This window comes from Capsicum annuum, chromosome 2, assembly GCF_002878395.1.
Source record: "Capsicum annuum cultivar UCD-10X-F1 chromosome 2, UCD10Xv1.1, whole genome shotgun sequence".
NCBI lineage: Eukaryota > Viridiplantae > Streptophyta > Magnoliopsida > Solanales > Solanaceae > Capsicum > Capsicum annuum.
Genome location: NC_061112.1, coordinates 152,030,017 through 152,046,647, shown reverse-complemented (window position 1 = coordinate 152,046,647; position 16,631 = coordinate 152,030,017). Strand labels below are relative to the sequence as shown.

General features: G+C 36.2%; 1 protein-coding gene across 3 annotated transcripts; it reads right to left on the bottom strand.

Moving 5' to 3' along the window:
* Window positions 1-281: 281 nt before the first annotated feature.
* Window positions 282-12,860, bottom strand: LOC107860646 (serine/threonine-protein kinase BLUS1). 3 transcript variants are annotated; one of them, XM_047407593.1, is made up of 22 exons: window positions 12,522-12,835; window positions 8,607-8,682; window positions 8,066-8,496; window positions 7,131-7,385; window positions 6,611-6,735; window positions 6,456-6,500; window positions 6,291-6,372; window positions 6,117-6,185; window positions 5,880-6,050; window positions 5,711-5,776; window positions 4,545-4,613; window positions 4,323-4,448; window positions 4,012-4,085; window positions 3,298-3,564; window positions 2,534-2,607; window positions 2,321-2,397; window positions 1,447-1,572; window positions 1,334-1,376; window positions 1,169-1,215; window positions 789-850; window positions 669-720; window positions 282-513 (listed from the first exon to the last, which is right to left on the bottom strand). In XM_047407593.1, exons 3-22 carry the CDS (start codon window positions 8,234-8,236, stop codon window positions 490-492), a joined length of 2,025 nt encoding a protein of 674 aa, XP_047263549.1. In that variant the 5' UTR covers window positions 8,237-8,496; window positions 8,607-8,682; window positions 12,522-12,835; the 3' UTR covers window positions 282-489. The 3 variants fall into 3 exon arrangements, with proteins under 3 accessions (XP_047263549.1, XP_047263548.1, XP_047263550.1); XM_047407592.1 differs by having other exon boundaries at window positions 8,607-8,685; window positions 12,522-12,834; XM_047407594.1 differs by lacking the exons at window positions 282-513; window positions 669-720; window positions 789-850; ... (1 more) ...; window positions 1,334-1,376; window positions 1,447-1,572 and adding an exon at window positions 1,584-1,613 and having other exon boundaries at window positions 8,066-8,682; window positions 12,522-12,860.
* Between the last annotated feature and the right edge of the window lie 3,771 nt (window positions 12,861-16,631).

Below are 16,631 nucleotides of genomic sequence, written 5' to 3'. Positions count from 1 at the left end.
TGGCATCAGAGAACATCTTATCATATTCTCATCATCGTTCAGACATTAAATCATGGAACCTCTGTTGCACAAGCAAGCTTGGGGAAAATAAACGGGTGCCGCTTTTTGGTGGAATTGAAGGTGTTATTTGACCTTTCTATATCCCATTGAAAGCTCCGCTCCAACTCAAAACCGGAGTTTAAAATGGACCAGACTCTTTTTCGAAACATTGCAGGGTGATTTACACAAGCTGCATTTTTTTCGCTCCTTGAATTTCAATTAATATTGAAGGACAACTTAAATACAAAACCGAATTGGTATATTACAATAGATAATCGATATTTTCACAATGAATAGCATCTCAAAATTTGGGTGCCTACTTTACATTCACACATATGATACACAAAAAATACAACAACCCACTCGCCAAGTAACTTAACGATGTGCCAGCATGCGGAGCAACTTCACCAACCACGCGGTGCAACCTTTATATCCATTAGTCTGTCTTTATCAACGATTCAATTTTTTTTCCAACTGCAAACCACAAATGATAACTTGAGAAAATCATGGCATCAATATAACAGTGCAAGAATAAAGCAGCACTGCATTTTGTTTTCAGTTTTTCAACTTTGCTCTAAGAGAACTCAGATACAAGGAAAGACTTTCTCGACAATTGTACAACGCATTACCTGAATATTTTTCATCTTTTGTCTCTGCAACTCCTCCACAAGACTTCCAATGCTGAAAATTGATGAGTTTAGTTGGACATTACAAGCAACCAAGTTCAAATTTGTCGAAGGTTATCATACCTTTGTTGTAATTGAATGACCCTTGATTGCAGTTCTCTCTCCCTTACAGAAGCAGCAGGCATCTGTAGAATGGCAGTGTTCATGTGAGGATCCAGGAGCAACTCATAGGACACATAAACGCCCCCCCCCCCTTCCCCTCCCCCCTGCGCCGTTCCAACTAACAAAGTTCTAACCTCTCTTGGCCTTCATGGCAAAACAGTTAAAATTCAACATATACCCTACTCGCACACTATATTAATGGTTACCATGAATAACTGGTATCTTTACAACACACTAGTTCCTCATTCTTAGTCTGATCTCTTTTAATAATTAAATATAGTTGTTTTCAAAACTTGTGGCCCCATTTCTAGTATCTTATTAAATAAGAAACAGCAAATTACCTGCGGAAGATCACTAGTCCCAACTTCAGCGAAGTCTGTGGGGTTGACTGAAAGAGATGTAAATAACAATCCAGTCAGCAGCAACACATAAAAGTTTAACATTCAACATTGAAAGGAGACGGTTCACATTCAAATGATATAACCATATGTAAATAGCAAAATTACCAGATCCTCGCTCCGCGAACTTTATCAGTTTCATTATTTCCTCCTAACAAAAGGCAGAACGTATTAGCAACAGATAACAGTGAATCACAAAATGTTGATGTAGTAGAAAGTACCCTTTGCAAAGTATTTTGCTGAAGAATGCATTGCAATGATGGAAGTAGTGAAGCAGCTGTTAGGCCTAGATTGCTTGGACTAGTAGAACCTCCATGAACTGGGTTAAAGAAAGAGCTTGTAGCTTCCTGAACAAATGAAAGACGGGCAATGGTTACGAAACCATCGCCTAAAGAGAGACTGCTAAGTTTGACACTTACCTTGAAAACACCTAACAGGGAAGCCTAGGCTGAAAGTGAAACTAAAGAAACCCATGCACAATCCAACTCATTTAACAAATAGAAAGGAAACAACAGCTGACAGTACTAAAAAGTAAATTCCCTGACAAATCATTTTATGCACATGTCACAAGAAGCAAAGAACGGTCTTAACTCTCAACACACAAATGCTTCACTCCCCTTAATCAAGAGATCTTTAATAGAAAAACTCAGAATCTGGCACAAACCAAATAACGAATTCTTCCCAAACAAACGTGGAAGTATTTTTCATTTTTGAAATAAGGAACCGAATGTATGGTGAAATTGGATGCACTATAAACTCATGCATGTGGAAGGAAGAATATTGCTACCAAATGCTAAACAACACCATGAAGCAGCAAATCTTTTTCTTGTTGATCAACGAATCTTCAGCTTCACAGATAACAAACACTTATGCAGGTATGGGGAATGCTTGTAACAAGAAAATAAACATGGTCATCAAAATACACAGCAGTTTAGAGGTTATCCATAGTCTTCCCCAACCCAACCTTTTCCACTCTTGCTCATATCTTGGTATAAATAAATATTTCCATCTTAATGCACTGAAGAAAACCCCCCTTCATAATGCATTATTATAGCTGATCTGATAATCATGCAAGACGGCAGGGTAGATGTATACCTTGGGACTCAGATCTGCTGCTGTGACTTGAAAACGTCCCTTGCGTTGGACAACAGCTCCTTCTGATGAATCTTCTCCTGCGAAAAGCATATCCATAGATTCAGAAGGTGACAAAACAAAGTCATTTATAATAATTAGAACTCATAATAATCAGGAGAAACTTGCGTTTTTAAACATCACCAAGTCTAAATACATTGTCAGAAACTGGATTACCTATATCTTTTTTATGTCGATACTGCAATGGACCACTATAGTTTCGTTCAGACTGGTACTTGGGAGGATATTCCCTACATATAGGATGAAGCAACATAACACACCTTCAAACAAAAATTTACAGCTCGAAATATGGAAAATGTAGTCTGAACCATCGCCAATCATTGCACATTAGACAGCCACCTATGCAGCTCAGATTTTCCAAGACGAGAGTTTCAATGTGATTTGAAGATGACAAATAATAACAAAAAGTTTATACATGCAGCTAACATCAGATGTTGTAGGTGGATCAAGTGCATTCTAGCAAAACTACCGTCACTGATGTTAAGATGTAAGTAGAAAATGGCTGGAAATTGAAGCACCTCAGTACTCTACAAATTCAGTCAACACCACACAATTAGAACACTCAAGATATTCAGAACCCTCAAAGCACAAGAATCCCACTACTTCCTGGTTCCGAATTTTTGAAGATGGATTTTATTTTCATCTGAATACATTTACATTTACATCAGGAACAAGAATCAATTAACTTGGGATTGCACATTTTCACTACTCTTACCTTTTTTTGAGAGAATGCCATGATTTCTAGCACACAAGAATTACAACCATCCTATTATAGCTATATTCCTCCATATTGCAACTGTTCTTTTTCTACAAACATTGACTAACTCTAACAGTTCAATTGTGAACACAACAATTTTTTTTTTCCACAAAACATTGACCAACTCTAGCAGTTCAATTGTGAACATAACAAATAAATATACCTCTCGCCATCAGTAACAACTTTCTTGGGTGAAGGAGCGTTATCCTGTAGCAGTGAACCACTAAAAAACTTTTTATGCCCTGGAATAGCAGAACGTGGCAAGGAGCTACTCTGTCGCAGATTCTCACCATCATCGTTTCCACCGTCTTGGTCCTCAACTTTTCCTAGCGACAGCTTATGATTCTGCTGATTAGACTCTGAACACATAGTATCTTCCCAACTAGGACTACTAGCAGTTATGTCATCTTCACACATATCAAAACATCCCCTGCATTGGGCACCACATTTTATATACACATAATTTCACAAGGAATAAACAACTAACCAGTCATAAATATAATAATTCCACTCTTCCCTAAAAATATAATAATAATAACACTCTTTCTGGAACTTTTAGGCTTAACCAACTTTTCCTTTTCTTTGACAATGGGTCCTTCAACAAACTTGTCCTCACTTTCTACTCCGTGAGAGCATTCATCTATTTATCTGACGCAAGCATGCTATCAAGTCCAATCACAGGTGGAGGAGGTAGATGAAAGAGATTGCAGACAAAATAAAGGTTGGGCAAAAATTTTTAAATCATTCACATAGGAAAATAAGGCATAGACCTTCTGTGAATGTGGAGGCATGCATGGCTCTCATGGCATAAAACCAAGAAGATGAATTTACTATCAAATGCCAACATAAGAAGCAGAATTAAGAAGACAATTCTTACTTGAGTGCTTGAAGAGGCTTAATAGGAAATGCAGCAAGTGAACCATCCAAATCATGATCATCATTCAGCTCATCCTGAATGGAGATGTCGACAATTAAAAATCTGATAATTTTTTTTTAAAAAAAAGTAATCATAAATCATATAATGGAGGACACATTTGAAGAACTTGCAAAAATATCCAGTCCAAAGTGGTAGACTGGAGGCAATTGAGTAGGATAAGAGTTTGAAGGCTTATTTCAGCATAAATCCATCCAGAAGGAATGGTATATAAGGGCAAGTAATGAGAAATTCAACGCGGTTAATATGAATACCTCATGAGGTATAACACTTGACCGATTAGGCCTTTCTTCTACAGAACCAACGTCACCATTCCCCTCCTGCAGCTTCCCCCTAGTACTTGAATCTTCAACATCTGGAACGTCATCATAATCCGGAAGCTACAGACACCATAAAGAAAGGATAGATAAATTTAATAGACACTAGACATTGCTGCCTAAATTATTGTGTTAAGTGAACCGACAATAAGTACATACAAGAGCAGCTTGGTTCTTCAGATCCTCCAGGTTGAAATTCCAAGCACTGATACCACGAATGTACTCTTGCTGCATCAGTTAATGTTCAGAATTACGTTAAGTTACTGACCAGATTGTTAAATATATGTATGTTTTACATATTAAGACCCCTTTCTAGGATCCGCTGGGATATAACTATAAACCAAGCTATCACAATTGAAATGTAGTAATTTGCATAAGCAACACAAACATCTGACACCAAATTTGATTTCTCAAATATGATGGAATAAAACACATCAAAGGTTCTTTCTTAAGTAGAATCACTAAGCAACACCTCAATCTGTCACATGGTGTCATCTCTAAGAATCATCTATTTCTGTTTCGCTCTATTTGGGTCCATTTCGCTCTTATAGTTATTCTTTTCTAAATTGAAAGAGCTAGAAGTATATTTACCACAAAACAAAAAATAGTCATTTGTGTACTTTTGACCACCAAACTAAAACAGAAATGGCTATATAATGTAATGTAGTTTGCGATGGAAGTACATCCAATAGCAATAACAAGCCAGTTGCCCAAATTCATGGAAGTGTCCTCAAATCTTTATATACATTCTAGCAGATCTCTCAATTATATATTTGTTAACAAGGTAACAACTCTGGGTGAGCTTTCAAATACAACTCACCCCACAGCCAACTATGGTTAACAAAAAGTTTGGTGAATGTTTGGGAAAAGAGAGGAATGAATACAGCCTCTCATCTTGCTTATTATGTTGTATGCTCAAATAATAGTAGATCTCTCACACACTCTAAGGATGTGTATAATAGTAATGACAATAATAAGTGTAGTTTAGACTTAGAGACCTACCTCCTATGATTTTTGAAGTTATTAGTGAGAATAAAAGGGGCTTTTATGCATGCTTATTCCAAAAAAAATTGGAGAGGAGGGAAAGGTGGGGAGAGGAGGGAAAGGTAGCATTTTTCATTTCCATTTGATATACGAAATTAGCTCCTTTAGAGGATTGAAGTTTTATGAGTATGAATGAAATAGACTCGCAATGACCAAGAAATCATAACGGCGAAATGCCTAAATTCCTGCACTGAAATACAAAAAGATGTCGCGGATACATTTGTGAATCGTGAGATTTCTCTAGCATGTAGATCTGCAGTTTAAGCACATTCAATTATCACCTGTGATAAATGGTCCTTGTCCTCGTACATTGCCTTGTTCTGTAAAAGATAATCTGCTTCTTTAGCCTGATAGAGCAGTTCAAATTGCAAAATCAGAATCATATATGATTTCCGCATAATTGGGAAATGCCATCAGCCAAAAAAGCACAGTATAAGATGGGCACAAGACCTTAAGCATCCTAAAACGATCACCTAGAGGTGGGAGGCCATCAAGGATTGTGCGTGCCAAATAATCATTTCCTCGTGCTTGTTTAAAGAAAGGGTGCTTCAGAAGCTTCTCAGAAGACGGGCGCTTCTTTGGATCTTTAACTAAGCAAGCAGCAACCATTTCTTTAAAAGACTGCAAAAGGACCAAAAACTCAGAACCAAACTTCAAAACAATGAAAATCTAGTCAAACACACAAACCTTAGAGAATCTCTTATCCCGTTCATAGTCCAGGCCGGGAGGTGCATTCTGTAGGGTCATCAGCAGAACCTGAATTGCAAGGAGAAACAAAGGATCACAAAACAATGAATTTTTTTTCAGAAAACTTGGAACCACTTCCATGGCTATTATGTATAGTAAAGACAGTCCATCAACCTTCATGGGTGGGTACTTGGAGAATGGTGCATGACCATGAGCAAGTTCAAGGGCTGTTATTCCAAACGACCATATATCTGCTCTGTTAATTTGAAACAGTTATTAGAAGGTATGGGAGGTGACATAGAACCAACAACAGAACCGATATGTAGGTCAGATACTTACTTAAAATCATATCCATGCAGTTGCTGCATCACTTCGGGTGCCATCCTGATTAAGATTTAGAAAAAAAAAAAAGAATTGTAAGTAAAAGAGTCGCTCCGTATAATGATGACACTAACAAATAATAGGTACACCTCACCACAGCCTAGGGAACTTACCAGCATGGAGTTCCAACAAAAGTATTTCTTGAACGCTGCCTATCACCAGTATCAAACATGCAAGCAGCAACTCCAAAATCTGCCAATTTAATAGCGCCATTTGAATCAATCAAAATATTCCCAGCCTGCAGAGAACATATACCAATATAATAAGTCAAAACTGAAAACGGGCATAAGTAAGCACACACCGGAGACAAGGAAATAAGAGTGATAATTAAAAACTATTCCCCCGTGAAAATATTTTCCCAATTTGGTTAACAATGAGGGAAGAAAATGTTATTGACAGGGAGAAAAGAAGTGGAGGAAGAAGGGTGAAGAGAAGGAGAAACTTAAGAAATTTAATCAAGACCACATGTGAATTTGCATTTGCTGCAGAACATACACAACATTGTTATCAAAAAGGGTCAAAATCCTAGACAATCCGACGTACGTATAAAAAGAGGCATCACCTCCCTTCTTCAGAAAACAATTAGTAAAGAATGCTTAAACTGTCATTCCAAAAACAGATGAACAGTGATACCTTTACATCTCTATGGATGTGTCCATGGAAATGAAGATACACAAGGGCTTTGAGGACCTCGCGCAATAATGTGGCAATTACAGGCTCTTCAAAACCATCAGGATAAGACGATTTCATGATATGAAGGCAAGATCCTCCAGCCATGAATGGCATGACAACCCAAAGGCTGTGACCTGCAGTGAATGAGCAGTGCGCACGCAATACATTTGGATGATCAATCAAGATCATGGTCTGCACCTCTCTCCGGATTCCATCCTATTCAAATCACAAAAGTGTTCTGGAAGTTTCAGCAATTAAAATGAGGCATGCATTTAAGAATGCTCCTTAAAAAAGCTTCTGTAAAAAGGACTATCAGTATGAATGATTGTGGCAGATTCTGCCAAAATAACTACTAGACATGTCGTACTGTCTGCACAAGTGAATACTTGTCCAAACTTTGATTTTTATATTTGATTTGGATTAATCTAAGAAAGATGTATAAAAAACTAAAAGATATGAAGGCTTAAAAGCAGATCGTAGAGTATAGTAACACACTAATGTAGCCCTATCTTCATTAAAACTAGTAATACAAACCTGGGAAGGTTTTGTGCGTCAAACTCTAATGCATGACCAAGGTAGTGAGGAGCAGGAAAATTACTAGGATTTGGGGCTTTATTAATAGTATAGACTAGTACATGTCTTTATCTATAGTAGACAGGGGACGAGGAGACTTGCTTCCTTATATAGATGGATCAAATAAGTATAGTCATGCAAACTTCATACAATATTACCAGTTTTTCAGAAAAATACACGTCATAAAAGGTAACCACGTAACAAGAACATATCTCAATCAAAAAGGAGGTATTGACACCAGCATTCTGACTTCTGACCAAATTTAACACCAGGGCATTTTCCATCTAGTGTGTCTGTGAAAGACAAAAAGATAGCAGACTTACCAGGTCATTGTTGCACTTTTCCAAATCTAGAACCTTGATTGCAACAATCTCATTAAGAGGAATGCACAGAGCCCGATACACAGTTGCACTGACGCCGTCTCCAACTTCCTCATATAACTTATAATCTTTCGCATTGACAGGGAATTTTTTCTCTGATAGGTGTTCCATCATTGCTAGTTATATTGCAACAAAAGAACCATCAAGCACCGTAGAGAAAATATTGTGAGGCTTCTTCCAATTATATAACATTTTGCTTGTGATCCACAAGATATTTTACAGCTCCAGCTACCTCATGAGATGAGCTTCCCTACCAATAACTTCAACACGAATAAATTCCTAAAATGCACTAGATCCAATTGCTCAACTCTTATCTCTCAGAATGACAAGTTCTATAACCAATAACATTGATCATAATTACTTGCCTTGATCACCTTCAAACACAATTTGCTGTCAGTGGTTCTAAACAACACTTGAAAATGTACGTGTCACAGAGATAATCTAATATTCAATCTGATTACAATCCAGAAATGCAGTGGAGTACCAAAATAGTCGAACATATGATGCAATCTGCCACAAGAAGCTGAGGCCTGAGTTCACTCCAGAACTGATAACACTATCTGCTGGGACAAATGAAAGAAGATAATGAAAGGAAGAAACAGGAAAACTGAAATAAGATGAGACACACAAGAGAGTGGGTGAGAGAGAGAGAGAAGTGTGTAATCTAGCACCTACCAGGCTATCCATTAAATTGACTATAGTTTTGGCCTACCGAAAAATAATTGAACTTTTCTTCAGTTGGAATCACAGCAAAAATAATTGTATTCCATGTTTTCACATGCAGGGATATTTTGAATTCATTTTACCCATAAGACAGTAATTTTGACCTAAGTTGCTCGGACTCGGGTGCGGATATCGGGCATGGATGCGAATTCGAGGGTCGGATTCGGTAAGATTTAAATTTTAAGATTCGGAGTATGGATCCAAGATTGGATACGGTGCTGGGATTCGGCTAAAAAAATCCAAATTATAAAATAGAGCTACAAAGATATTCTAAATTTTGAAAGATCTTGTAGGTCCTCTTCCCCAAGACTGCAACTTCTTCTTTCGCTCTCTGATTCTTTCCCTCAAAAAAAGAAAAAAGAAGTCTTTCAAGGCCTTCGACCAACTCTCCTGACAGAACATTGCTACTATCTACCGGAAATCAGAACACAACCACTAGAATTTTTATTTTTTATGTTTGGCCTAAAACATGAATCAACGTATATTGACCAAGATGAAAAGCTAAAAAAGAGACACGGACTATAATATTGAAGGTATGTCATTTCCCATGTCTTAAATCTATTTTAGCTTTTATTCTGAGAAATCAAAATCTCAATTTCCCCCCCAAATTTGTCCATGGACTCTGGTCAAAGTATCCAATGTGGGTTGACCAAATGCCACATGTATCCCGCACCCATCACCCATCTCGTCTCGACACCAGTGCGGCAACAAAAATGAAGAGTCCACGCAGCTTAGATTTTGACTCCTGATGAAGATATGTTGACTCGAGGATAACTTGTAGTGTGTCTTCCCACCCGAACAGGATAAACGGAGAGAAGGCATTTGGAGAAACATACTGGAAAAGGGAAACAAGATCATCTGTGAAAAGAAATATTTTTCATTAAACCCCCTGTAAGTTATATTTATATGGATTTCAGTACACTAAGATGGCTGTTGCTTCAAAACTTCTGAAAGACTTGTGTTAAAAAGAAATTTGCATTTTTTTGCCAAAAAAAGGAAACTGAAACAATCGTCGAAACTGAAAACCTACTGTTGAGAAGTAGCGTTTTTCGATGTTTCCAAAAACAAGAAAACTTTTGTTTCTTCGTCATTTGTTGAAAACAGTTTTTTTTTTGTGAAAAGTTAGAATTCTTTTTGGTTGAAACTCTTCATCAAAGTTTTGAATGAACAACAAAGTTATTTAAAATAATAGTCTGAAATGTACGAAAAAAATGTATAAATCGGTCAATTAATTAATAATTTACGAAAACTAACCGTTAATAATATAACATTTTTTTAAAAATAATTTGCTGAGGTAAAGATTACCGTTTCAGGAAAATATCGTCTACTTCTGAGAAGTAAATAGTTAATAGATCAATGTATTTCTGGTCCGCTCTACCCCATTATCCCAAGTACTCCCATTTATTGTTTTTTTTTTTCTAGAATTCAAGACTTTATTTTGGGACCGTAAATGTTACCAGAGCGCAGGGAGGGAGAAGATCAAAGGGGGGATGCAAGAAAACTACCAACTTAACAATCAACCCACATATCATACAATGCCATTTACCAACTAACATTGCAGACTAAACTTAGTCTTTGAGGGGCCCTTGACATAGAAAACCATGGACAGCAAAAGCCCTTCAGATTTCGCCATTTCGGTGGTTTCTTCTGTCATGTCATCTATTTTATGAGTCCGTTTGGGTTGACTAGTTCACTGATTGAAACTTAAGTGATGAAAAACGCTTTTTGGTGTCGAAACTAATTTACAGACATAGAAGTGCCAAAGCTGATACTAAGTATAGTTGATATGTTAGGTAAAAAAATGTTGATACGCAATTTTTCTGTTAAAATGACTAAGTTCCTCAGGTACGGATGTCAGATGTGGGTGTGGTCTAGAGGCCGGATCCTTCATGATCTCACTTTCAAGATTCGAGGATATGGATCTAGGTATAAATACGGGTGCGGGAATTTGGACAGAAATAATTAAATATCTAAAGTAGTTACAAAACCTAGATTATGAGATATTATGTTGAAAACTTGAGGAGAAAATAGATCAAGAGGAGAATTTTGAAAGAAGATAAAAGGTAAAGGAATAATTTATATATACAACTATACAAGGTATTTCATTTTCTTCGATGTCACCTTAGCTTTTGTTTTGATTACAAAAATCATTAAATCTATCCGTACTTCCCCTGCTTATTTTGGTCAAAGTACCCACAGTCGGTTGACCAAATCGGGTTCGGATCCCACAACCACAACCACAAAAGTGAAAGAGTTTGAATAACTTAGACGACTTATACGTTTTTGAGGTTAGTTTAAGGAAAATTATAAATTAAAAAGTATATGTACAAGGAGAAGAATGAACTATGAAAATGGAATAGATGGGTATAAGGAATTCTATTTGGGAGAGTATTTTGAGAACTAGAAAGCTATTAGAGATAAAATAGTACAATACTACGTCAAACAAAATGTGTTGATAAGCTGAAAAGCTATAAGTTGAGGTTAATTGTGGCTTATAAACACTTTGGGTGTTTACCAAATGCATAATGAGTTAAAAGAGTATCTATAAGCTAGTTTGACCAGCTTATAAACTCACATAAACACCCTCTATGTCTTTGTGGAAGGTAGTGAGGAGGCAAAGTAAAAATGTCTTCTTTTTCTCGTACATGCAAGCAGTTTGTTTCAATACCATGTCAAATCTCCTCTCTCGAATGTTTATCAAAAACCAGCTTGATCTTTCTAACATTTTTCATTAAACAGAAGAGACAATTACATACTCATCTTAAATCAGCAAAAAGAGAAGTGCAACTAAAACTTCCCATGAATCATGACACTACTCGATCATAAAGCTTTTATCCAAAATCAAATTTTTAGAACTTAAATTATAAAATGCCACTAAGCTTTTAGGAAAATTTTGCTTCTTCCATTGGTGTGTGTCCCCTACAAGCTTCAATATATCGACAAGAACAAACTAAACACACGAGCAATTTTACCTAAATACATTGCACGTGAACACTACCAAAACAGTCATGTCATTGCAAATAGAATTTGTAAAATAGCAATAAAACAGAAAGAAAGCCTAAATTTTTATTTATTCTTTATTTTATTTTTTTGATAATCGTGGTATTCAGAGCAGCTAAATCCACGGAACCTGCCACCTTCCGCCAACAACAATACACATCAACGAGACGAGATAATTGCGGAGAGTACTCCACGCCATAAACAACTTCAGTTATCCTTTTCCAATTATCCCGCACAACAAACTAGATACCAAAGAAAAAAAAAGTTACAAATTCAAGCCATACGAGATTAATTCAGCTAACAAAGCAATCAAGTCAACATCTAAAATCAACAATCACAATACAAGTAGAGTCCCAATAACTTCAACTCCAATGCAGCTGAAAATCAACAAATCTATCAAAATCTAATACTCTTTTCACATTTCATCACGGAAACAAAATTAAATGATTCAAATAAACAAGCAAATGCACCAGATACTGAATTATCGCGGATAAATTCGATCTTAAGCAACTATAACAGTTCTGAATCCAGTATTCCGGTAACATTTCATAGCAAAACTAAATGATTCCAATACTGAATTATCGCCCATAATTTTGATCTTAATCAACTACAACAGTTCTAAATCTAGTGAATTAACAAGTTCAACAACAAATTTCAATCTGAAATGAGTACAAACCTAGGGTTCCGATGCGAACTGATATGCCAAAACTGGAACTTTGAGGACTAAATCTGACTAAAATTTGACGGAAAATCCAAAAAAACGGCGGCGTTTCAGTAGAAAGTGAATTGGCGATGAAACGGTTGGAGTAGTCGACAATTGATAATCAGAGAATCGGAAGATGACAGTAATACTAATATATAGTTGTTGTCGTTACGTTGCAGTTAGTCGTCCCCGGTAACTCTGATCGAATCTTCGCCGTTTATTCAAGAGAGAGATATAAAGGAAATGTCGACATTTATATATTAAAGTTTAATTTAAACTTTTTTCTCTTCTGGGGGAAACAAGTTTGACTGGTGAATAAACAGTACATTGATGGACTTCAGTTTTACCTTGGATGAAAAAGGGGCATGTCTTTTGGGGAAAAAAAGGAAAAAGGAGAAGATATTTTGAATTTGGGAAGTACTCTCTCCATTTCACAATAAATTAATTGTTACATTTTGATATACATATTAAAAAAAAATTAAAAATATAAATTTATCATGTTTTTTATTTTTACCCTTTTCAAAAAGCAAAGACACATGTTACATCATCCCCAATGCATATTTAATGAAGGATAAATTTGAAAAAAAAATTCAACATTTATCTTGAATTGTGAACCATTCACTTATTTTGAAACATAAAAAATACTCCAATAATTCTCTTATTATTATAAAGCGAAGGGAATACTAAATGATCATAATTTTTTGGTTTAAATTTGACCATAATTATGAAAAGATACTCAGACTTACTATACTATTTTTTTGTATTTTTTTTCTCTTCTACGTAGTCTTTGGTCGTCGTTTACAAATTTTCCTGAACATGATTTAGATGACTTTTGACATAAATTTAGGTGAACTTTCGTTTGTAGTATTGAGAAGTTATTTCCATCTAATTATTGATAGTACCTTTCTTTTTTTTTTTTTTTTGGCTTGATATTTCATAATTATGTAATGACATTTGATATAGGTTTAAACTTATGAGAATATCTCAATATTTACTTTCTTATAGTTTGAGAAATGCTAAATAGAGTAATGACTTAAAAAAATTTAAGAAAATTATATATGAGATTGAACATGTAAGCAGAGTTAAAAAATTTAAGCGATTAATCAATCGAACATAACAAATAATTCAAATAAGTTTTAAAACATGTCTTTTTTCATATCTTGATTATCAATATTGAACTTTCTCGATTAGTAACCATATGTACAAATAGCATTTTATATTTGTATGTTTTGTCGTACAATTTTTGTCACTAAAAAATTTATCAGTATTAACTAATCATCTTTAAATGACAGTATATCACTCACCAAAGTGACAAGGGAAACATTCATGCACATACGAGAGATAAGGAAATGTATGTGTTTAGATGACGGTTTAAATATGAGATTACACATGATTAATATGGGTATATAATATCAATATGTTCTTGTTATACATTGTATTCACAACACTAATATTTGGAGACATTATTATGGTGTGTCTTGTATATATAGATCAATACGTAAATACACAAGTAAGGAATGACCGATTAAGAGGAAGGTAAAAAACGAAAGGGTATTAGTATAATGATTTATGCATATTTATATTTTTCGCACGAGCATGAAGGGAAACATTTCCATTATTTAGTAACTTATCTTCCCGTGAAGATTGATGTAAATCACTATTTATATAATTTATTTACTTTTTGTTATTTGTAGAATGCGGAGGGGTAGGGTGACGGGGCCCGATGAGATTTCGGTGGATTTTTGAAAGTCTGCTAGTGGGGCAGGCTTAAGGTAGCTGACTGATTTGTTCAACGCCATTTTCACGACTATGAGAATGTCTGAGGCTTGGAGATGGAGTACGATGATTCCTTTGTATAAAAACAAGGGTGACATTTAGATCGAGTTGCAATAACTATAGGGGAATTAAGTTGTTGAGTCACACAATGAAGATTTGGGAGAGGGTGATTGAGCGGAGATTGAGAAGGGGCGTATCCATTTCAGAGAATCAATTTGGTTTTATGCCTGGTCGCTCGATGACAGAGGCAATTCACCTGGTCAGAAAATTGGTGGAGCGGGAGGAAAAGGAAGAGGGATTTGCACATAGTGTTCATCGATCTGGAGAAGGCGTATGACAGAGTCCCTGGAGAGGTTCTTTGGAGATGCTTAGAGGTGAGAGGAGTGCAGGTGGCGTAAATCAGAGCTATTAAGGACATGTACGATGGAGGGAAGATTCGGGTGAGGACGGCGGGAGGAGACTCAAGGCATTTTCTGATAAAGACAGGTTTGCACCAGGGATCGACTCTCAACACTTTTCTTTTTACATTGGTGATGGACGTGGTGTATGTTATTTGCAAATGATGTAGTGCTGGTTAATGAGACGCGGGGGGAATGAGAAATTGGATGTTTGGAGGTAAACCCTGGAATCTAAGGTGTTCAGGTTGAGTAGGTCCAAGATGAAGTATTTGGAATACAAGTACAGAGACTCTAGTCAGGAGGACGGTGTGGTGGTGAGGTTGGAATCTCGGAATGTTTGTAAGAAGGATAGTTTTAAGTATCTTGGGTCTATGATTCAAGGGGATGGCGAGATTGAGGAGGATGTTTCTAAGCGTATTGGAGCAGGTTGGATGAAGTAGAGGCTCGCCTCGGGAGTGTTATGTGATAGGAAGGTGCCCCTTAAGCTTAAAGGTAAATTCTACAGAGTAGCAGTCCGTCCGGCCATGCTGTATGGAGCTGAACGTTGGCCAGTCAAGAACTCCCACATCCAAAGATTGAAGGTGTTGGAAATAAGGATGTTGCGTTGGATATGTGGTCTCACTACAGGGGATAGAGTTGGGAATTGGATTATTCGAAAGAAGGTGGTAGTGGCTTCGGTGAAGGACAAGATGAGAGAAGGCAGGTTGAGATGGTTTGGGCATGTAATGAGGAGGAGCACGGATACCCCTGTTAGGAGGTGTGAGAGACCAGCTTTGGATGGCTTCGGGAGGGTAAAGGTAGGCCAAAGAAATACTGGACGGAGGTGATTAGGCATGACATAGAGCAACTGCAGCTTACTGAGGACATGACCCTAGACAGGAAGGTGTGGAGGTCGCGGATTAGGGTTGAAGTCTAGTGTGAGTGTATGGATTGTGGCTAGGTGTTAGGAGAGTGTGTGAGTGGTAGTCCTCTTAGGTTTGTGAGTGTATTGTTTGCTACTAGGAGAGTATCCGTTTTCCTATTTCTTATTTCGTATTGCTTGTACTTACTTATTTTAGGTCTGTGAGTGTATTGTTTACTACTAGAAGAGTATCCGTTTTCCTATTTCTTATTTCATATTGCTTGTACTTTACTTATTTTGTATTTCCTTGATATTTAATGTTATTGTTTTATCACTTATTTCTGTTGTGTTATACATCCTGTTTCGAGTTGCATTACGACCTTGCTATACTATTCTCTCTTGAGCCGGGGGTCTACCGAAAACAGCCTCTCTACTTCTTCGAAGGTAGCGGTATGGACTGCATACATTTCACCCTCCCCAGACCTCACTGTGTGAAAATATACTGGATTGTTGTTGTTGTATTTACTTTTTGTTATATTTTGACTTAGGAACATTAGAACACTCTGAGTAAACATATCATAGAATAATGCATTCACTTGTTAAACTCATTTAAATTTCTTTTATTTCAATTATTTAGGTATCAGGGCTATCCGCTTACAAAAATTTAAATTATCATACCGTCTTACTGATAATAACTAATTAGGATTTACAAACCAAGAAGAGAAAATTTTTGTTTGAAGAAAATACTCGCGCTTAGGATCAATTAAGATGACAATAAGTTAGGATACGTTTTAACTAGAAATTCATTGTTGTTGGTAAAAAAATATTTACATTCGCTCAAAGATAAATTAAGTAGCATGCAAATAATATTTTACGAAACAAACAAATACGAGTGATCTTATCATTAGTAACTATGTCAGCAGTGACAATTATCAAAATTAGTTGATCGACCATCAACGGCATTATAGAATTACCATCATATTCCAATGTAGATTTTTAAGAAATTAAGACGCTTTATAGCTTTCATCAAGTGTTGCTATTTTAAATTTATTCTAAAAGTTTTTTTTT